The 23,000-nt window shown below is 48.9% G+C and overlaps 1 protein-coding gene across 5 annotated transcripts in view; it reads left to right on the forward strand.

Moving 5' to 3' along the window:
* Nucleotides 1-22,677, forward strand: part of ZCCHC2 (zinc finger CCHC-type containing 2) — a 41,796-nt gene extending 19,119 nt beyond the window's left edge. For 2 of the 5 annotated variants that reach the window (XM_060173973.1, XM_060173975.1), the window contains 10 exons: nt 3,125-3,237; nt 5,533-5,627; nt 8,466-8,549; nt 8,780-8,837; nt 10,892-11,027; nt 12,236-12,300; nt 12,660-12,754; nt 15,236-15,364; nt 18,795-20,210; nt 20,810-22,677. In XM_060173973.1, coding sequence (XP_060029956.1) covers nt 3,125-3,237; nt 5,533-5,627; nt 8,466-8,549; nt 8,780-8,837; nt 10,892-11,027; nt 12,236-12,300; nt 12,660-12,754; nt 15,236-15,364; nt 18,795-20,210; nt 20,810-20,877 — 2,259 coding nt within the window. In that variant the 3' untranslated portion in view covers nt 20,878-22,677. The remainder of the gene's footprint in view (nt 1-3,124; nt 3,238-5,532; nt 5,628-8,465; nt 8,550-8,779; nt 8,838-10,891; nt 11,028-12,235; nt 12,301-12,659; nt 12,755-15,235; nt 15,365-18,794; nt 20,211-20,809) is intronic. The other 3 variants (XR_009545098.1, XM_060173974.1, XM_060173976.1) reach the window with 3 other exon arrangements.
* Nucleotides 22,678-23,000: the final 323 nt, after the last annotated feature.

Raw genomic sequence — 23,000 nt, forward strand, 5'->3', positions numbered from 1 at the left:
AGGGCTGGCTCCCAGCCATCTAGTTTTCTGCCGTTGAAGAGATTGAGGAAGGCTTTAACTCCCCCTTCCCCCCCACGTTCACAATCTCTTCTGCTTATTTCTGACTTCTGTCTCTTGTTAGAGCAGAGCTTTATCAAGGCCCTGAGGGCAGGTAATCATGAACAGGCTTGGGAGAGAAAGCTGCACTGACCTCCTTTCTCTTCTGTTGGCCCGCCTTTCAGAATTCTAGGACTGGAGGGGAAGTTGCAAGGCGTTAGAGCTAAGGTTGAAATATTGGGGGGGCATGTCCGGCACTCCCACCCATCAAAGCCAGTTACAGTGTTGGCAGTCTCCCTTTCCCCAGAGGTGGGGAGGGAGCACCTAGGACTGAGCCCCCGAAAGTGTCTACTAATGGGTTTCCTGAAGCTTCAGCTGTTGCTTATCTTGACAGGTTTCTTTCTTTCTTTTTTTTTTCTCCAGTCCCACAGTTTTTCTGAAAAGCCTAGGTGCTTGAAAACAAACAAACAAACAATACAGCCCCTGGTAATAATTCAGCCTTCAATCCTGCTGGCTTAGTCAGCCTTGGAATGTGGTGTTTTTTTTTTCAAAATACCTGAGACATCTGAAAGTCACTGTTGACATTTGTGGATGCTGCTGACCTGCGCTTACTGTGTGCTGGGATGGGGGAGCATGGGGTCACTGCTGTCAGGCACTTTATTCCCTGTGAGTGGCAGCTCACCCTCTGCACCCCATATCCTGTCTGATTTTCCTCATCAGTGAGGGAGGCCAGGGGCAGGGCTCTTGTTTCTTCCTTCAATGCTGCAACCACAGAACTACAGTGCCTGGTACATTTGGGGTTTACTTGTTGAATAAATGAGTGAGAACTTGAATGAATGAATGGGAAATATTGCAAAATCTAAATTGTAGTGAGTGTCTGGCATTGGTTTTTCGTTAGGCCTCCAGGCTTCTGGAGCAAAGCGTATATGAGTTGGGGTATGATTGCCTTCTTGTCCTGAGCTTGTGCAGAGGCTGAGCTGAGGCTCTGGGGTTGGCAGGGCTGGGTGTGCTGGAACAGAGCCTGAGAAAGCGAGAAAATTGAGGAGGACTAGAATAGAAGAGTCTTGATTTCGAGCTGCATTTTTAGCAAATGTGCCTGCCTTTGGGACTGAAAATAGTCTTTGGAAACTAAAGCTGAAAACCACCTGTAAATCCTGATGGCTTGTAGCTGCACATGCAGCCATGGTCTCCTGCTTCTCTGTGTGGAGGACTTGTCAGTGAATCAATGAGTTGGGAGGTGGAAACGGAAACTGTCTTTTTCAACTATGCACTCACAGCTAAAGATACTCAGTAGGAACCATATTTTTCATGGCCAAGATACTCTATGCCTGCTGTCCTGAATCTTGATGAAAATGATGTCAGAGTGTAAATATTAAAAATGAATAGCCATGTCTTTGTTTGGAAAATGATGTAGAGCTGGAATTTGTTTCTTCCCAAAGTTCAGCCCAGTCACTAAGGCGAGAAGTAAACACACAAAAAGAAAGGGCTTAAAAGGAAGAGTTATTTGGCCAGTGAAAGAAGGCAGCTTATGCCCAGAAAAACCCTTCTCCCTAAGCTGGCAGAGGAGCCAGGCCTCTAGCGCTAGAAGCTACCTCCAGTAGCACTGATCCACAGATGGGGTCGGGCAGTGCCACCTGCAGGGTGGAAGTGGGTGTGAGCTCCCTGGCTTTGGCTTCTGCCCAGGTCCTTCACTCTGGGTGTTTCAGAAGTTCCAGAGAAGGGAGTCAGGTGGTAGCACAGCGGGTTAAGCGCAGGTGGCGCAACGTGCAAGGACCAGCATAAGGATCCCAGTTCGAACCCCTGGTTCCCCACCTGCGGGGGAGTCACTTCACATGCGGTGAAGCAGGTCTGCAGGTGTCTTATCTTTCTCTCCCCCTCTCTGTCTTCCCCTCCTCTCTCCATTTCTCTCCTGTCTAACAGTGACGACATCAGTGACAACAACAATAATAACTACAACAACAATAAAAAAGTAACAAGGGCAACAAAAGGGAAAATAAGTGTAAAAAGATTTTTTTAATTTAAAAAAGAAATCTCAGCACAAAAATTAAAAAAAAAAAAAAGAAGGGTCAGAGAGGAAAAAAAAAAAGTTCCAGAGACTCACACTTGGGACTCTAGAAATCTGGATCTTGAGACATGCATGACATTGTTAGAAGTCAGAGGATGTAATTGTGCATGCACGTGTGTATGTGTGTGTACACACGTGTACACATATGGCAGAGCCTTTGATCCTGCCAGGTTAATAGAGAAGCCAAGAAAGGCTTCTTTCTGACATAGCATTTTGATGCTGGAGTCTCACCATGCCTCAGTTACTAACACTTTGTCCTGTCTATTTCTGAACTGTTGGCTCCAGTTGCTTATCTGTTAACATTTTCCTGAGGTTCTCAAAGCAAAACTCAGTATGTGAAGGACAATCGATGTCACATTTAGGCTCCTCTGGCTCCTTAAATGTTGCTAGTTGCTCTCCCATTAATTTTTAGCAAAAAATGGCAGTAAGTCAGGAGTTAATTTTAGCTAAAGTCAAATTTAAAACTGAATTCTTGAAAGACTTGAAAAGTCAGTTTTTAAAAAATGACTCTGTATGTATGTATTCTGGTACCTTCTTCTGAGGGCAACTTTATCATACTAAGCTAAAAGTTTACTGCCCCGACCCGTTTTGATGTAGTAGTTGGCGCCCCATCTCTCTCTCACACAGTTCTTCATTCAGTGCCAAGTCCTGCTTATCTGACTGCCTGAAATTCAGGTGTGAAATAGGAGGCTGGAAAGGGAGAGCCACAAAGCGGGTGTTGCTGAAGGATCCCAGTGTTAGCCCTGCTCCCAGAGCAGGGTGCCGTGCCTGGGTATCTTGGCATGACAGGGTAGAGTGCGAGTCTGTTCAGGCTCGTCCTGGAGCAGGTGTACTCCTGCCACTTTGCCCTGCACCTCGGGGAGTCCCTATGCTGCTCCCGCAACAGGCATTGCCTCAGGAGCCGGAGCAGGAACTGCTCTGGTGCTTCCTGAGTGGGGCAGAGGGCTCCCTGGGCACCTCTGGTCTGTGCCTTTACCAGCAAGTGAGAAAGGTAACAGTGGCTGTGCTGTTTTTCTTTTGTAGCTTCCAAAGGAATTGTCTTCAGAGACGTTTGATAAGACCATCTTAAGAGCCCTGAATCAGGGTCCCTTGAAAAGGGAGGAGCGGCGACATCCTGACCTAGAGCCCGTCCTAAGGTGAGACAGTGCCTGCCTGTGTCTCATGCCGTCTGCAGGGCTGAGGTGGGGCCCGGGGACGTCAGAGACCCACTCTGTGAAGGGCTTTTTAAATGGACTCTTCATCCTTGCTCTCGGACCCCAGTAAGAGACACCACTCTTGGTCCTTTCACTCAGTGCTCTTCAACTCTGACACCTCAAATACTCGCCTCTAAAACATGCAGACAATCGGTAAAACCTTGTATTTGTCCTTCATAACATGATTGAAAGAGTCTGAGCTCTGCTTTGGAGATGGGTTTGAACTGGCTAAGTACAACTAGGCTAATGGGTGAGAACATTGAAAGAAGCAGTAGAACAGGTGTGTGTGTTTGTGTGCCTGCACACATGTATCTTATAAATTATAAATAATGTTGCAGGACCTCCAAGTGAGTCCCAGGTCTCTGTTGTTGTTATTAGGTGCAGAGAGGCAGGGAGTAAAAGAGCCCACAGCATGGAAGCTTCCTTCAGTGCAGCAGTAGCTGGACTCAAATGTGGGCAAAGCCACACACTATCCAAGTGAGCTATTTTGCAGCCTGCGAGCGCCTGCTCTTGTGTGCATGGCTCTTGGGTTCAGGACTGTGCCCTCACGAGGTTGACAGGCTGTTGGAAGAGCTGAGTGTGGGGTGAGATGTGCGCTGAGGGTGCTGTCAGCATGCACAGTCTCATCTTGGCAGAGCCCCCAGTCTCCCGAGAGCCTGTGAGGAGAGGAGGAGACGCGGACATGCGAGGGGAGGCTGTGGGTGACTGCTGCACTTGAGGGACTCTTGCCTGATGGCTTGCCTGCACTGTAAAGGAAGAGGTCTGCTTGAGGAGGGGTTAGGCTAGAGAGAACCAAATGCCTGGGAGTGGGGTAATGGTACCTAGTGCTATCTAAATGTAAAAACAGCATGTTTCCAGTAGTTTAGGTCCTACTCTTGGGAAAGCAAAGATTTGAATTTTTCTGGAGGAAGAATTTCTTTTTCTTGTGCCAGAACTTTTGCACTTACACGATTACAAAGCTTTTAGCAGACTCCTTTGAATTTTTTCTTTCTTTCTTCCTCTTCTTCTGCATAGTGGTGGGAAACAGAGAGGAGAGACAGCACCATGGCATAACTCCACAACTTGGGAAATTTCCCCTTTGCATGGTGCTCCTGGGTCTCAAACCAGGCCGAGTGTGCACTCTGCTGGCTGGGCATTCTTACCAAACCCCAGGGAGGAAGACTTTCTTGGATGTGACGGAAAGACATCAGAATGGGACCTTTTAGGAGGAGTGCTGAGTTTTCTTTTAGTGAGGTCCGTGGACCTTCCTTTGGAGCAGTTGCCAGTTGGTTTGTAAATGTCACTGGGAATCAGGGGCCGCCACTGCCTTTGCCCTTGGTGACATGCCAGCTCCTCACCCCCAGCTTAGACTCTCTACCCCTTCTTCTCCCCCTCTCTTTTCCTGTTGAGCAGTTACCCCACGGTTGAGGACCAAAAAGCACTTTTGCTTCATATCTAAGGTGACTCTGGCCCATCAGGATCATCTCTGGGTGTGGCATGAAGGGACCTGTCACTTAACCTGCTGGGAGGCCAGACACCTGAGGCAGAAGTTAAGAATTCAGATTTGGAAGGAGCCTGTCAGATGCTCAGAAGTGGTGGAAGGGGTTTGTATGTGGAGCGGGCTGGCTGTTTAACTGACCTGAACTTTGGGTCTGAGAGGAGCTGAAAGGCTGGCTGAGGTGTGAGGTGCCCACCCTGTGAACTGTCCCCTGGATGAGCTGCGACACTGCCCTTTGTGCAGGCTCTGTGGGGAGGACACAGAGGAAGGCTGGCTGTCACCCACAGCCCAGACAGTGGGAGGTGCAGGGACCCCTATCTCTGACCTTTGCCCCCAGCTGCTCCCATGGACTCAGCAGCCCAGAGTGTAAAGAAGCTTCCTACCTGGCTCAGCCCAGTGCTGAGGAGGCTTCTCAAGGAAGAGGAGAGAAGCTTTTCTTTTCTGAGCAGAAAGCAGAGCTACTTGGCCAAGACCCTCAGCAGATGTTGTAGTAGTAACATACACACAAGAATAGACACTTAGCAGTAGCCTATTTAAAACGAAAACCTGGTGACTGGATTTTCACAAGCTTTGCTCAAGGTCATTTACTCCTCCTGTGGGTACTATATCTGAAAATGATGTCCTCTTCCTTAGGAAAAGAGCGTCTTTTTTCTTCGTGAAGTAACGGAACTCTACTTTGCTCTCCTGTCTCAGCTGAGACGTGTGTGTGTGTGGTGTTGCATGACAGGAAGCTCACCCACTGCTCTTGTCTTTAAACACAGGCAGCTGTTCTCCAGTTCGTCTCAAGCTTTCCTGCAGAACCGCAAAGTGCACAGCTTCTTCCGGTCCATAGCGGCAGACCCGCTGCACAGCCTCAGTGAGCATGGCGCGTCGTCCTCCTGGGTGTCCCAGCTCCCCTGCCAGAGTCTAGTGGGCCCCCCTGGGTTGGAGTCCCGGAGCGGTGGCACATACCTGGACAACAGTTGTATTTTCTTCGTGGATCTTATGCTGCTGTTTTGAAGAAGACAGCACAGGAAGCTAATGTGATAGGAGCCAGTGATGCCAGACAAGGGCCTTGGGCCCTAAACTCTGGGTCTGCTGGCTCATTCAGCTCTTGGCTGCTGGCTGACAGGTTCCATACAGAGGCTGTGGCGGTGGTGCCGAGGACCTGTCTGTCTCCCTCTCCCTGTAGTGCCCTCTGCAGCCTCCTCTTTGCCCACCCGTGTAGCCTGTCATTGAAAGGCTGCGCTATTTCAAGAACATGTGTTTAAGCCCAGTCCTTCTCAGGACTCCCTCATTTGTCTGCTCCTCTCTCCACTTCTAGTTTTCACTGTACATAAACCTGGTCTAGCATTACTCTTACTCTAGGCAGTCTTACTTTCCTATAGTCTTACCTCGTTTCAGTTTTGTTTTAATATTAACAGTCTGCTTTGTGTTTAATTTAATACTCATCTTCCTTGGCCTTAAGTCACAGTTTTTTTTCTAGTAACATTGATCCACAGGTGCTTTGGGAGAAAAGGTAAAACCAGAGCAGGCACTAGCATGTAGCCCATCTTCTCTGTATTTGTACGTGTATACACATAGATGCCTTAGATACTGAAGTTAAGGACTTTTTATGACTAGTTGACTAAGACAAGCTGAGCGACTTCCTGCTTCAGTTCACATCGACTAGTGTATATAGCTTTTTTACTTTGACAAGAATCTTGATCATTCTAAAACTAGCTAGGAAAATCAGTGCTTTGGGCTGGAGCCATTGTTAAGTATTGTTAAGTATCTATATAAATAGCATTTGTTCTAAAAAGGTAATGAAGCACAAAGTTAAATTTTTAATTCCTATCAACAGCTTGCCCAGCAAAACCTAACAATCCTGATAGGCCATATATAAATAGTCCACTTATAATAAAATAAGATATAATTTTTACTGCAGTAGTAAGTAGCCCAAATAGAAAGCTCATCTTACAAGCCTGGCTCTATTTAATTTTTGTGAGCTAGGCTGAGGAGGCTGGTGGGTTTAGTTGATAGATAGCAAATTGTTGGAAATTAAAAGTGTGTGTTTTGAAATTGTGGAGAATCTGTACATGGGCAAACTTCTTTTTTAATTTAATTTTATTTTATTTATTTATTCCCTTTTGTTGCCCTTGTTGTTTTATTGTTGTAGTTATTATTGTTGTTGTCATTGTTGGATAGGACAGAGAGAAATGGAGAGAGGAGGGGAAGACAGAGAGGAGGAGAGAAAGATAGACACCTGCAGACCTGCTTTACCGCCTGTGAAGCGACTCCCCTGCAGGTGGGGAGCCGGGGTTCGAACCGGGATCCTTATGCCGGTCCTTGTGCTTTGCGCCACCTGCGCTTAACCCACTGTGCTACAGCCCGACTCCCCAAACTTCTTTTTTTATTTTTATTTTATTTTTTATTTAAGAAAGGATTAATTAACAAAACCATAGGGTAGGAGGGGACAATTCCACACAATTCCCACCACCCAATGTCCATATCCCACCCCCTCCCATGATAGCTTTCCCACTCTCTATCCCTCTGGGAGCATGGACCCAGGGTCATTGTGGGTTGCAGAAGGTGGAAGGTCTGGCTTCTGTAATTGCTTCCCCGCTGAACATGGGCGTTGACTGGTCGGTCCATACACCCAGTCTGCCTCTCTCTTTATGGGCAAACTTCTTAAGTGACTTCCCATCCTGACAGCTAGGATCTCACTGCTCTGTGTCTCAGTGGAGAAGGACTCCAGCGTACTGAACATGCACTCCGTGGTTCAGAGCTCGGCCACTGACTGAGCCAGAATAGAAGGCTGCAAGGGGCCTCTCCAGCCATTTAGTGTTGTCACATTCGTAATTACAAAAAAAGGGTCCGCAACACATTGGACATTGATGAACCAGAAAAGACTTAACAGCAATCAGTTCCTCTCCTCACTGAGCACTGAGCTAGTGTCCTGTGAGCTGACAGGTAAAGCGGTTCACCTGCCCCAGTGCCCTGAGTACTTAGAGAGCTGGCGTGGCCCTCAGGGTACCGCCTTCCTGTCCAGTGCCTGCGCTGGGCTGGCTTGTGCTCTTTTCTCCTCCGGCTTCTAATGCCTTTGTCTGCTAATGATAGCGACTGAGGGCGGAGAGAGAGAGAACCAGAGCATCACTCTGGCATGTGGTGGTATGTAGAGAGGCCTGAATGCGAAACCTCCTGCTTGAGAATCCCAAGACTCAGCGGCACCACTTCCTGGGCCGCCACCTTGCTTTCTTGTTCATGTTGCTGAGAGAGATCAGAGCACCACCCCGCCACTTGATAAGGTGCTGGGGATCAAACCCAGCCTCTTGTGCATGCGAGACATCTACCCAACCATGCCCCACATTTTTTCCTCTTGGAGCTGGAGTGTACAATTTCACTGCCACCAGGTCTTCTTCTCCCTTCTTCCTTTTCTTCTCTAGCTAGACAGAGACAGACAGAGAGACAGAGACAGAGAGAGAGAGAGAGAGAGAGCGCAACCCTGGAGCTTCCCTTGACTCATAGCATACTTGCGGGGCTTGAGCCCTTCCTGGTGAGCTGTCTTGCTTTCTCTCACGTCTTCACGGGTAGAGTGCTATTTTCACCAGCCTTCTGCTTTCGTCTTTAGGGGGAGGGTGGTGGGTGGGACGGACGGGTGGGTAACCGTTACATTTGCTTTGTCTCCTCATTACATTTTTCTTAAAAAGTTAATGTTGCTGAATATTTACTGCAGGTAACTTACAATCCTCTCTGAAGACTTCTAAGATATTAGAACACTTAAAAGAAGACAGCTCAGAAGCTTCAAGTCAGGAAGAAGGTAAATATTGACTCACCGAAATAAAGCGCATTGCCTTATCTTCACCCAGGGATGGGAAAATGGACCAGGAGTGGATCCAGCAAAGCCAGGAAGCACACACTTGGGGGACTTGGTGTGTGACAGGTGGCATTGCACATAAGAGGACAATGAAGACACCTCAGAAAATGGTGTTGCAAAAGCATACAGTATAACCTTTTCTCCCTCCCCTCCCCTCCCCCCCCCCCCCCCAGATGCGTTGGAGCACACCACAGTCCACAAGAAGCATACTGGGAAAAGTCCCGTTATGAAGTAGGTGTCCACCTTCAAAGCAGATGTGTCTGCATTATTTTGTTAGTGGGGAGTTTCAGTATTGCACATTTGCCTATAATTCTGCAGTATTACTGTTGAATATGTCCTTGTCGTTTGTTCCGCCTTTTCTGTTTTCTTTTCTCTCCTTGCTTTTGGACTTTGTTTTGCTTTCTTTCCTATCCTTTTTAAAAATTAGCTTTCCTAATTACATATTGCTTATATTATGCATCTTCACATACTGTGTAGCAGTCTTTGACTTTTTTCATTTCACCTATTTATTATAGAATAGAGATTCATAAATTGAGAGGAGAGAGGGAGATGGCGAGACACCTGCAGCTTTGCTTTACCACTTATGAAGCTTTCACCCTGCAGGTGGGAACTAGGGGCTTGAACCTCCTGGGTTCTTGCTGACTGTAGTGTGTGTGATTAACTAGATCCCCCACCACCCGGCCCCGTAATCTTTGACTTCCCAAGGTCCTATGTTGTACCTAAAAATGTGTGTCCCACTTCCCAAGCCACCTGAGACTTCAGAGTGCTGTGACTCTTGGATCTCTCTGTAGGTTTAGCTGTAGCTGCTGTGTATCTTAATTCTCTGTGTTCTACACCATGTGAGTCCTTCGCCCTCTGATCTTGGATTTTCCTAGTCCATTGTTCTCCATTCCTTCCAGGATGTCTAAACACCCCCTGATCTCTTCTTTCTAACTAAACACTCCAGACTTCTCCAGAGTCATGTCTGCCAGTGAGGGAGATTCATTGAGGGAAAATTTGTTTCACTTTTCAAAATGAATCCCTCTCTGGCAGACGTGACTCTGGAGACAGAAGTTGAGATGGGGAATGGGAAGACAGAGAGATAACTGCAACACTGCTTCGTCATTCATCATTAATTTTTTAAATCTATTTTTCTATCCACTGAGTTCATTTTAGTTTATTTTACAGTCTTATTACTTCAGTTTGGTTCTTTTATGTTTTTTTTTCTTTTGTTGCCCTTGTTGTGTTATTGTTGTAGTTATTATTGTCGTTGGTGGATAGGACAGAGAGAAATGGAGAGAGGAGGGGAAGACGGGGAGAGAAAGATAGACACCTGCAGACCTGCTTCACCACTTGTGAAGTGACCCCTCTGCAGTTGGGGAGCTGGGGGCTCAAACTGGGATCCTTACATCCTTGTGCTTTGCGCCGCCTGACTCCCATGTTTTTTTTCAACACACACCTTTTTATTTGTTTTTTATTGTTGTAGTTGTTGTTATTGATGATGTCGTTGTTGGATAGGACAGAGAGAAATAGAGAGAGGAGGGGAAGACAGAGGGGGGAGAGAAAGATAGACACCTGCAGACCTGCTTCACCACCTGTGAAGTGACTCCCCTGCAGGTGGGGAGCCGGTGGCTTGAACTGAGATCCTTACGGTCCTTGCGCTTCGCGCCCTGTGCGCTTAACTCACTGCGCTGTCGCCCCACTTCCTATTTTTTAAATTTTTTATGGGAGAGAAACTAGAGCACCACTCCTGTTGCATGATGTTCTGTTTGCTTTTGTCTCTCTGGTTTTCCAGCGGTGTCAGAGATGGAGCTGAGCCCACTGCAGGCAAGGCATGCAGTCTGTACTGGGCCACCCCTAACCCCCCAATCTCAATCTTGTTGTTCACCACTGACTTCATTTTCTGCTTTTTTTTTTGGGGGGGGGTGTCTTTATTCTGTTGTCTCTCTCTCTCTCGATTGTAGTCTCACTGTTGTCCCTTTGACCTGACTCAGTTAGCCACAGGCCTTGCGATTCTCTCAGGATTGGGGCTGTGCCTCAGCTGTCTGGTGCAGGAGGACCAGAGCATCTAGAGGCAGAATATGCATGTGTTGCTAAGCTCCTTAGAGTATTAATCATTAGACTGATAAGGCTCCCCATGTGTTGTGTTATTCAGACACAGCTTTTTGTTGTTTTCTGAGAGCTATCACTAGACAGTCAAAAAATGAAGAAGAAGAAGAGAGGACTATTTAGCTCATTATAGGTTAGAGTAGGTTAGATTAGAGAGGACACATTTCCCAGACACCTCTAAACTTGGCTCTCGACAGCACGATTGGTGCGAGTTGTTCTCCGTTGGATGGGCTTAGCATGCGGTATTCTGAGCAGAATGGACTCGTGGACTGGAGGAAGCCAAGCACCACTGCCGTTCAACACCTGGAGCACTGTGGTACCTTAGTGGATCAGGTATGTGGGGCTTGGCGTGGGTCTGCCTATAGTAACGGAGTCAGCAGCAGCTAAGAAAGTCAAGTTCTCTAAGCACTAGCACACGTCAGGTAGTCTATATAGTAAGAGATGAGGGGCCAGGTGGTGGCGAGCACCTAGTTGAGTGCACACGCTACAGTTCACAAGGACCCAGGTTCAAGTCCTCAGGCCCCACCCACAGTGGGAAAGCTTCACAAGTGAAGCAGGGCTGCAGCTGTCTCATTGTCTCTCTCCCTCTTGACTCCCCTCTTTCTCTCTTGTCTCTATACAATTCTTATATATAGTAAGGAATGAAGGAATATTGAAGTGTTAAGCTTTCAGGTTAAGTGCCAGATGTAGTCTAAACTCTTCAAAGAGCCAGAAAAGTATTTTTGGATTAGTTTCACAGCTCATGCAAGATTAGTGCATCTAATCTTAACTAGTGCATCTAATCTAAACAGGACACCTAAAATGTTTGTTCCCTCCAGGATTGTGTGTGTTTTTTGACAAAGTGTATGCTTTTGAAAGAAATCCTTACTACTTACTGGAGGTGACATGAGGTTGGAAACTGACTCACCCTCAGGAGTAATTGGGCCATGTCACTGGCCCTCTTGAGTGCACTTGGGAAATGCTCGCTTTTCCGCGAGTCCCTGTGATCTGAGAGCAGAGTGTTGCTGGTGTGTTGGTGGAAGCTGGCACCAAGGACACAGTGTCCTGCTGTGGCTGTCAAGCCAGCTGTCTCCTCTAGAGGGAGAAAGGTTTGTTAACCTTACTCCTCTGCTCATCAGCCCAAGTGTTCACCTTGACTAGAACATGCTTTGTCTTTGTTTATCGGGGGGAAGTAATGGCTTGTAAGAACTGGAATGTATTTTTATGGACTGAATCATTGAAGCAGTTTGAGAAGTTGTTATCTTGACTTGATGACCTGTTTTGAAAGTCTGATTCTACTTTTCCCCCTATTTCAGTGTCTGCACCTTCTTTTCTCCTTAGAGCTGGCAAAATTGTGTGATAAGTGTTACCGGTGTTAGCACTATTTTAAGAAAATGCAATTGGACCCATAGCAGATACCAAAGTAGAAAATGGGCATTTTCCTCATGATTAGTATTAAGTGTTTTTGAGAATAGCTCAGGTAGGTTGCCTAAAGATGCCTCAGCAGGAATAGGTTTGGCTTTCAGTCTGTGTCTGAGTTGTCTTTTTATTCTTTCCATTAGCATTCAACTGAAAAACGAAGCTTACCTTTAATAAGTAAGAAGAAAGGAAAGCCACACATAGAAAAGTAGGTCCCATCTACTGTTTGCAGATACAGAAATTGCTAAAGCAAGCAAGCAAGCAGCAGCATTTGACTGTGGGTTGGCTTGTTTGTTGTTGTAGTACAAATAGTACTTTTCCCTGTGGTTTTACTTCTGGGCTTTGTTTTAATTCAAAAACAGTCAACAATCAAGAAGCTTTGACAAATACTAATGTTTGTAGGGGGCAGAATTCTCACAATTGAGCGTAAGCTCAACATTGCATTTAGATTATGCCCTCTTAATTTTGTATTATGAAAGGGTTGGAGGGAACTTTATTTTTATTGTCCTTCATGTGCTTTCCACAGAACCTTATAAAAAATGTTGGTAACGTGTACTTTTGGCTTAGGGAGAAAATTAAGAAAACAGACAACAGGTTGAATAGTCGGATTAATGGTATTAGACTCCCCACGCCTCACCACGCCCATGGTGGTTCTGTGAAAGGTAAGACAGTTTCTCTTTCAAATACCCATCACCCAGCCCTAGTCGGTCTGGCCCCTCTGCCAGTGAGTGTTGAGCTGTTGTGTCAGAACTTGCTGTTCTCTTGTGTGTCGGGTCAGGTCACCTCCTAACCTGAACAGCTCTGAACTACTAGCGGGTTTGTTTAGGGAATGGGGCTCTGCCGTGGAGGTGAGTGTTGGTAGCAGCACCATGGAGGTGAGTGTTAGTAGCAGCAGTGTCCCCTCTTCATTCCCAGGGCCAGAGCACAGAGCAGAGCTTTTCCGCCCTCCTGAGTATGGCGTTTTAGAAGGATGGAGGGGAACTTTGAGTTTTGTTATACTAGGTCTGTGTGCTTAAAAAAAAAAAAAAAATCACTTTACTGGGGGTCTGTTGACAGCACGTTCGTGGGCACATCGGAGGTCAGTGTGCTCTTCATTCATCTGCCACTGTTTTCAGGCCCTTTCTTTCTAGGTAACAGGTTCTGGATTCATATGACTGAAAATGTCCCCTCCTAGTTCACTGATAAATTTTCCATGATTCTCTTTATGTGCTAGGGAGCGAACCCAGAGCTTCATGTGTGCAAGGCCTATGCTCCACTGCTGAGCTACCATCCGGCTTCCATGTATCCTCTCAGACACAAAACAAATCAGTTCATTCCTGTTAAAATTTCTGTCAAATGCACCACGCTGACAAGATTGCTTGTGTGTGTGTGTGTGTGTGTGTGTGTGTGTGTGTGTGTGTGTGTGTGTGATATCTCATCAGAGTCTCTTATTATTTACCCATCCTCTGATTGACTAGGCTGGCCGGGGTCACCTTTTACAGCCGGAACACCTTACACTTGCTCCCTTCAGAAGACACAGTTTAGCCACATGACTTGTTCACACGCAAAACATGTCTTTGCTCTCACACTTACTTTACCTATTACTGGTTCTGTCTGGTTGTCATGGGAATGATTCACTTACCTGTACTTCCTAAGGTCTCAGGAACCCTTGTCTAGAGTTCAGGCGCTAAGTCAGTGTTGAATGCCTTATCTAAGGCAGCAGCGTGCTAGCTACTGGGCTTATAGAAACAACCTGGACAGCTTCCTAAGTTGGGACCAATGCAGGAATGTACAGCGCCTGTCAATAGCACATGCTAGGAAACAGCTAGTTCATCCTCCCAGGTCCTGCACTCCACCCTCCTCCCCCACTCCACCCCAAGGAGCAACTCATTCTACTAAATGGGAAATGGGAACACTGTGCTCTTAACTATGCAAGCATAACAATTTGACTGAGTATGTATTTTTGGCACTAGTTCTTTTTTAAAATTTATTTTATTAGTGATTTAATAATGATTTAATTGCACAAGATTGTGGGATAAGAGGGGTACAATGCCATACAGTTCCCAGCACCAGAGTTCCATATCCCATCCTCTCCATTGGAAGCTTCCATATTCTTTATCCCTCTAGGAGTATAAACTGTTGTTAAAATTTCGGGAGGCTCTGGTCGGGCTGGCTTGCTTCACGGCGGGTAACAGAGACGCAGAGACAACGGCTGGGCAGGGAAGCTGTATTTCTTTATTCAGGAACAATGATTCATAAACTAAGACAAACTAATCACCAAACAGAACTCTGCTGTCTCTTTGCGGCGGCGCAAGCACTCTTTCTTACTCTGTAACTCGGGAACTCTCCAACTCTGGAACTCTTGAACTCTCGTACTCGGGAACCCTCTGAAACTCTTCCACTGTGGAACTCTCTCTTACTCTGTAACCCTCAAACTCTCGAACTCAGGAACTCAGGAACCCTCTCCCTTACTCTCGAACTCAGGAACTCAGGAACTCAGGAACTCCGGAACTCTCGGACTCAGGAACTCTGGCACTGTCGAACTCAGGAACCCTCTCCCGGGGTTCCTTGGGGCGGGGCCAAGCAGGCCCGCGAAATTAACAGGACTCATCCAATTCTCTTGGCGGGGGAGGGCTAGAACAAACCAATGTAAAGCATACGACAATAAACCAAAAATCTCTATGGGGTGCAGAAGGTGGAAGAGTAATTGAAGCTGTCATTGCTTCTCTGCTGGACATGGGTATTGACAGGTTGATCCAGACCCCCAGCCTGTTTCTATCTTTCCTTAGAAAGTGTAGTGTTCTGGGCGTGGGGTTCCAGGACACTTCAGTGAGGTTGTCTGCTCAGGAAAGTCAGGTCGGCATCAATGGTAGCATCTGTGGCATTAGTTCTTGAATTCACATAAAGAGTGAATTTTCCAATAAGCTCCCTGGAGTTAAAATATTTAGACTTAGAAAGTAGCCCAACATGATACTACTGGACAAAGTTAATAGGACTATATATCAATTATTATCAATTAAAATTTGATTTCCCTATGAACTTTCTGCTTAGGTAAAAAAAAAAAAGTGGCTGCTTAAGTGATTGTGCAACTAAAAGAACATCCCAGCTGCAACAATTCCTAGCAGTTTGATTCAGACATTAATTGAGTCCATGGTTTTTTTTAGATATGAGTTTGGATACTGGGTCAGGACATGACACATGTGGAGAAACATCTTCGGAGAGTTACAGTTCTCCGTCTAGTCCACGGCATGATGGAAGAGAGAGTTTGGAAAGTGAAGAAGAAAAGGACAGAGGTTTGCTCTTTGGGGTGCAGGCATGGGGTGTGGCAGTTACGGGGGGGGGAGGTAGAGGGCGATGCTACAGTCTCATCCTCCATGTCCTCAGCTCCTCTTTGAAGTAGAGAAATCTAGAGTCAGCCTGAGACTCCAGGGCTTCCTCTCTTCTCTGTAGGATGTGTGCAAAGCCTGGCCCAGGTGGCAGCATTGCCTCAGACAGCCATGCTGGTGAAGTCTTGTCTGACTGATAATAACAAATGTCCCGTGACTCATAAGAATCACCCTGTGGGTAAGAGGCTGTAGACTCAGTGTGAGCCAGAGCTTCCAACCTTGGTTTGTGGGTGGGGCCTCCTCCACACTCCTGGCCCCAGCACCACCTGTCAGTTTTCTCTTGAAGGAAAAAGTGGAAGCCACACCGAACCCTTGCAGAGGTGCAGTGGTGGGCGCATGTGTGCCTCACTTGCGGGGAGGCTCGCTCTCCATGTGCTTCATCTCACTCATGTCGTCCTCTCTGTCAGAGTCGGTGGAGCACAACTGGCCTCTGCGCACCTTCAGCCTCTCCCTCCCGACAGCTTATAGAAGGGCTTAGCAGGCCTGTCGGGGGAGCCGCCCTTTGCAGATGGCCTGGCTGGGAGTGAATGAGCCAGCCTCCCCTAAGTGCCACCACACCGGTGGAACGCTCTGAAACCTGTGCGGATTTAAGGGGGGGAATCTTTGACCACTTTTCAAAATTGGAAAGTTAGTGGCTTTGTTTCTATATATTTTTGAAATATTTTATTTTTAATGAGAGATGCAGAGAAAAACATACAGGAAAGAGTAAGCTGCAGCACTGCTCAGCTGTGGCTTACTGGTGGTGTTGGGGGTTTGAACCTGCTCCCACTCAGAGCCTCAGCCCTGAAAGCTTTTTCCAGAAACAGTATGCTGTCTCCTCAAGCCTAAGTCTTTATACTTTTTAGAAAATCAGCACACACGCACACGCACACACACACAGAGAGAGAGAGACAGACAGAGACAGAGACCTATGTCTGAGTCAACTCAGTGCTCAGGAAGCTGCTGGCATTGCTTCAAGTTGTGGTGCTGTTTGCCATAAGATGACGTAAACAAGGTCCAGTCCAGCTAGGACTTGACTGGCCATCTGCCCCACATCACATCTTTTGAACATAAATGTCTACCATGAACTCTGTACCCTGTGATGGAACATAAAAATACAGTGCCTTAACTAAGTGATTTTTGATAACCAGCAAGGAATGCCTCAGTTATCAGGGAGAGTTTATGCTAGAATCATATACAAATTACCTACTTGGTATAAAGTACTGGCTTTCAGTATTGTTTCAGAAATGTTTAACATCTGAACTGAACACAGATATCTTGTGCACACTGTGATTATATATATGCAGAAGGTGCTTAAAATAGTTACTCCATTCGATTAAATGACCTGTGTACATACTTCAGCCTAGGTTTATGATATTTAAAAATTGTGATTCAGGGTTTTGTCTTCTTAAAACACATTTAACGAGAGAGAGGCACCTGGTGCTGAGGAGATAGCATAATGGCTATACAAAAAGACTTCCATGTCTGAGGCATTAAAGGTTCCAAGTTCAGTAGGTTCAAACCTCAGCACCACCATAAGCCGGAGCCAAGCAGAGCTCTGGTGCAGGAGGAAAAAGAAAAAAGAGGGGAAGGGCTGGGCAGTGGCACACTGGGTTCAGCTCACATGATCCACAAGGGCCTGGGCCCAAGTCCCCGCACCTGCAGGGGGATGATTCATGATTGGTGAAGCAACTACTACAGGTATCTCAGTCTCTCTCCTTCTCTGTCACCCTCTCCCTTCTTAATTTATCTCCTGGTGGCAGGAGAGAATAAAAAAAAGAGAGAGGGAGGGACCAAAGCACTGCTCTGTTCTGGTTTACGGTGGTGTCAGGCATTGAACCCGTGATTTCTGTGCTTCAGGCACACAAGTCTATTGTGTGAGCACTTGACTAATGACCTTTGTGACTCAGTTTGATCCTTGGCCGTCCTTATACTAGACACAGGAAGTCCAGGGGAGTCTGGACGGAAGTTACACTCTCGCACTTGCAGTCACAAGACAGAAACAGCTCGGGCCTGCAGCTGCCACTTTACTGTTTGTTGCTTAGTAAGCAAGGCCATACTCTCACTTTGCCCTTCCTGTTCTGGCACCTTTGGGGTTTTTAACTGTAAAAGTGGCTTTGAGTTTCCTTTCTACCACCGAAATACTTAAAAGTAGGAATATTTCTTTCCACCTTTAAAAGCAGCAGCCCTCCCACTACCTCCCCTAAATACTTGAGGGAAAGGTAGTCCTGGATGAGCTCCCTTAAACTAAGCCATTTTTGTGAGGCAGGAACACCTTTAGTCTTAGCTGGTCAGGATAGAAACCAAATTAATTGCCTAAAGTCAATTAAAGTGGGATTTTGGTTTTGGTTCATTTTGTTTTAGATGTTGAAACTGGGGCCTTGCACATGAGTGGTTTTGCCATTCCGGATCACTTTATTCATTCAGAAAAAGTCGCACACAGAGAGCACCATTCCGAGGCTTCCTCCATTGCTATCATTTCCCCCCACATGGTGCCAGGGCTTGAACCCTGGTCACCCACATGACAAGGCTGCCTCTCCAGCTTCAAGATAGCTCAACTCCAGCAATAAGGTGATATTAAATTAGCCTATGTTGTGCTGGGTCTCACCCACCTGGTCTCCAGTTAAGTAGTCATGCTTATTACCCCACTGATTTTTCTATGCTGTGATTAAAGTAGCCTTGCAGTCGAAAGCAAGCCAGAATTTTCCCATGAGCCCTGTCCTCACACACACATACCTACCATCATTTTTGGCGCTGTCATTATAGGGGTTCATCTCCCCCCCCCAGGTGAGCCTTCACTAGGCACACAATCACCCCAAGTCCACCGTCTGAGGGCTGCACTGGTGCTGGGCCTTGAGTGGGTTTGGACAAATGCATGACGACCTTGCCCCCCGCCCCCAGTGTCAGGCATGGACCGGTGAGCAGGTACCTCAGCTTGGTAGAGCACCAGCTTGTCTGTTGGAGGTCCCCAGGGCTGCAGGTTCAATCCCCAGCACCACCCTGTGCCAGAGTGGAGCTGTGTTCTGGGTTCTCAGAATAGCTAAGCTCACACAACGTAAGGACTGTTTTACTGTGCTCAGGTCCTCTGGGCTCTGCCCACTGGGCTTTCCCATCTCTGCCACCACCGAGCTTTTGACGCTCCTCACGCTCCTGACTTTTCCAGCAGCTCCGTGTTCTTCTGACAGTGTATACAGACGCAGCGTGTAGGAAACCAGAATGTCCAGTGCCAGGCCCGGCAGTCAGGAAGCATGCCACAGGGGACACGGCTGGGCCCCAGCCTCAGCTCAGGCGTTGCTTCCGGCGAGTGGACAGGCAGCAGTGGGGCTGTGCTCACATGTACTTGTCTTTGCTTCATCAGACACAGACAGCAACTCGGAGGATTCTGCACACCCATCTGCCCCCAGGGTCACCAGCTATGCTTCCTCTGGCCAGACTGTCCCGGGCAAGCCACCTACCCACGTGACTGCACTCGGGAGTGACAACAGGGGCTTTCTGGAGGAGCCCCTGCCCACACCCAGGTATCCACACCTCCCCTTCATGCCAACATTACACTGTGTCCTGAACAACGGTGCCCAGAAGTCTGACGGCGTCCTGCCTCCTCCCAAGCCCACCATTGACGGCAAAGCCCTGGGCATGTTGGTGCCCAGCCCCGTAGCCATCTCTGCCATCCGGGAGTCCAGCGCTGCAGCCCCCGGGGGCCTGCTGGGGCCGGCAGCTGCCCCAGGAGACTCGGAGAAGCCCCTGGAACTGCTGGCCGCACCCCTCCCTCTCCATTCCAGCTCCCTCCAGCACGGCAGCGCCTCAGCTCTGCACCTGCTCCAGAGGCTGAAGCTGCCACCGCCGGCACAGGGCTCATCCGAGGGCTGCGCCGCCAACCTGCCGCCCACTGGGAGCCTGGCCTCACCGAGCACTGCCTTCATCCCCAGTCCCGGGTTCCCTGGAGCCCCTGCCCCCACCACCACGGACCCCCTCGCCAAGCCCACGTCCCAGGTTGTGGGACTCAGCCCCATGGTGCCTCCCATCGAGGGCAGCACGGGGAGCGTGCCCCCGCCCTCCAATGTGAAGGTCGTCCTGCCAGCAGCCGGCCTTGGCGCTCAGCCTGCACCAGCCTCCTACCCGCTGCCCGCCTCTCCCCTGCCTGCGGGTGTAGTGCCGGCGCCCACCTCGGGGCCGCCCGCCGTGCCCACCCACACACCGGGCCCGGCGCCCAGCCCCAGCCCCGCGCTGACGCACAGCACCGCGCAGAGCGACAGCGCCGCCTACATCAGCGCGGCCGGCAACGCCAACGCGGCCGGGGCCCTGCTGCCGCCCCCTCCGCCCAACTCGGGGCCCTGCGGCTCCTGCGGGCGCAGGTGTGGCTGCGGGACCAACAGCAGCCTGCAGCTCAGCAGCTACTACTACCCGAGCCCTGTGCCCGGGCCCCTGTACCACCGCGTGCAGTCCTTCTTCACCGTGCCCCCCCTCTGCAACGGCAGCTACCTCAGCCAAGCACATCAGAGCGGCGGCAGCCAGCTCCCCTTCTTCCTGCCGCAGACTCCCTACACCAATGGGCTGGTGCATGAGCCGGTGCTGGGCGGCCAAGCCGCCTACAGCCTGCAGCAGGTGGGGGGCTTCCGCTTCTATCCCCCCGTCTACCCGGCCCCCGGCAGTGGCGCAGCCTCGGCCACCAGCTCGGGGCCCAAGAAGAACGGCAACGTGTCCTGCTACAACTGCGGCGTCAGTGGCCACTACGCCCAGGAGTGCAAGCAGGCGTCCATGGAGGCCACTCAGCCAGGTGAGCACTGGCAGCTGAGGGCCGGGTTGTTTGTCTGTCTGGGGGCCAGGTGCACAGGGGCCCCGTGTGGATGCAGGGCCTTCGGCCCCCAGGAAAGATCCGTCCAGGCACCTGTGTGGGGGTCAGGCGTGCAATGCAGTATCCGCTCTTTGGCCGGCTGCCCTGTGTCTGTGAAGCCAGGCTGAGAGAGTCCATGTACTGAAGGGCTCTTGGCCCACCTGGGAGGTTTGGGAGGTTGGTGCTCCCATAGCTGGCCTCGGGCTCTGCCTCCTGGGCTGCCGGGGACGGGCTGTTGGGGACGCTGGTCTGGGAGCTGGAGCACGGTATCAACTCCGGCGCTTGTCAGCACAAGGGCACTGCCCGCTCCAGTGTGGCCTCAGGCCAGCTTTCCCCTGCAGTTGACGTGCTGCTGGCATTTGTGAAAGCGAGGTAGGGTCGGCCACCTCTAGGTGGCGCTGCAAGCAGAAGCTCCCTTGGCCAATTCAGAGCTGGGTAGCATGGAAGCAGGGGCCCCTTGCCTGTGGGCCTGAGTGCTGGCTGGTGGTTTGTGATGGTCTGTGGTGCTGTGACTGAGCCATTCGATATCTTTCTTGTTCCAGGCACTTACAGACTGAGATACGCACCTCCCCTCCCCCCTCCAACGGACGCGTTGGATTCTGCAGACTGAACCGAGTGGCCCTTCCCTCCTGGATCTCCTGAGAGGGCAGGCGTGGTGGGTATGGAGGGGAGGAAAGGAAAGGTATTTTGTGTTTCTCTGTCTATACATTTCCTCGATCTCTATGCAGTTGAGATTTTTTTGTTTGTTTGTTTGTTTCTTTCTTGTGTACTGATGTCCAAAATGAGAGAGAATGCGTTGCTTTTGAGCCTCTGGTCTCCTGGTCCACAGCAGGCTTCTCTGTATGATAAATGTAATTCCAACATCCAAACAAACTTGGTATCCAACAGAAAATGTCCATGCGTGCTTGTTTTTTTACACTGTATACTTGCTGTGTGCAATGTTTACTGAATCTTTACAATTGTGTATTTGCCCTTTTTTTTTTATAACACTGGCAGCAGTCATGTGGTTTGGGAGGTGGGAAGAAACTGCCTCCCATGGGCTGGAGGGATGTCCCTCTGAGAACACGGCCCCCTGGCCCCAGATCGCCTGTACATATGTAATAAACAGCACCACCGATGGACGCACCGTGCTTGCTGTCCAAACAAATCAGAAACCACTCGAGAGGAAGAAGCCAAGCCATACGAGCTGGGACAGTCCAGTGCCGGGAGTGGATGAAAAAAGAGGGCGAGAAACCCACCTCCTGACTCTGGTCATACTTTAGTAGCCTGTTGCTTCAGAGACACAAAGTGAACAAGCCAGTGTGAATGTGCGTGCGTGGGTGTATGTGTGCGTGCGTGCAGTGAAAGCCCACGGCCAAGTGGCCTGCCCCCACTGTGTCACACTCAGAGCCACGTGCCTAGAGTACTGTCCCTCTGTCCCCCACCGCCTGCTAGTGTTGCGTTGTGTGTCAGGTACAGGCGGTTCCTTGCACTCGCAGCTGAGGCGCTGCCTTCCCGGGCCAGGTCGGGTCTGTCCCCTCGCCTGACTCTCATGGCGAAGTCACTTTGGTAACCATTTACCACTATGCTTGACTACAATGTGAAAGACTGAGAATTGAGTGTGTAACGACGGTATTAATCATGTCTGTCACATCCACTAAGTTTTAATGCTGCTGTTAAAAGAAAAAACAAAAAAAAACTTTTTTTTTTAAAAGCCAATCTATGTACTAAATTGCTTCCAGGTGATGTTTGATTTCCTAAAGTGCACTGAGTTAATCTGGAAGACGGGCTGTGAGTCTCGGAGCACTGCGCTCAGCCGAGGAAGTGGTATCGGAAGAGGTGACCCGAGCGCCCTCGGCCCTGAGCCCGGCAGACTGCTGGGCAGAGAGAGACCCCAGGACACAAGCTCTGCTCACCGCGTCTGGTCTGAGCGGCGTGTTCGTATTTATAGCACCGATGTACATTTTGAAACCTTGAAACCTTCAGGGGTTGGGAGTTGGAGGGGGTATGGGGGGGTGGGGGGAGAGTGACGGGGTAGATGAAAGCTTTAATTTAAAACGAGAAAAAAAATGTTCAAAGGAAATTATTTTGATTAAATATATTTTATTTGATCCGGGTATTTTTGGACCACATGCGTAGATTAACTGTTGAGCTGCAGTTGAGTTGGTGACACGGGTGGGAGTCCTGATGCCACGTGAGTGCGGCCGCGTTGTGAATCACTTGCCAGTTGTACTTGGAGCTTATTTTATGATTTCAAATACTGTACTGTACATAGGAGGTATGTCACCTTCTCCTTATTTGTATGTTTACCATATACTTTGATATTTGAAATGTTATGTACTGGAAAGGCCACTTATATTTCTAGAACAGATTGGATTTTATGCAACCTTTTTTCCTTGACTTAACAGCAATAAAAAAAAAAAAAGAAAAACAGCTGAGGGACTGTGCTTAGTTATCAGTGTTTTAGAAGTGCAAGCTGAGAGGGTGTCCTGGTGGTGATCCCGTCTCAAAGCCTCAGCCCACCCTTTCCTTCTGTGAAGTGGACACAGAGTCCCTGGGGGACCTCCTGTTTCTCCCCCATGTGATGGCACCGTGCCAGGAAATGGGCATTTGGCTGCTCGCTGTCCCCCTGCTGTCCCCTCACTGTGGGGGAGGCCCCATGCGCTCACTTGTGAAGCTGGAGGGAGCCTTGCTATCTCCTCAGTCTGCTGGGCTCCCATGGATCCCTTCCACTGTCGCTGAGGGCCTGGACTC

Source organism: Erinaceus europaeus, chromosome 15 (genome assembly GCF_950295315.1).
Source record: "Erinaceus europaeus chromosome 15, mEriEur2.1, whole genome shotgun sequence".
Classification (NCBI taxonomy): domain Eukaryota; kingdom Metazoa; phylum Chordata; class Mammalia; order Eulipotyphla; family Erinaceidae; genus Erinaceus; species Erinaceus europaeus.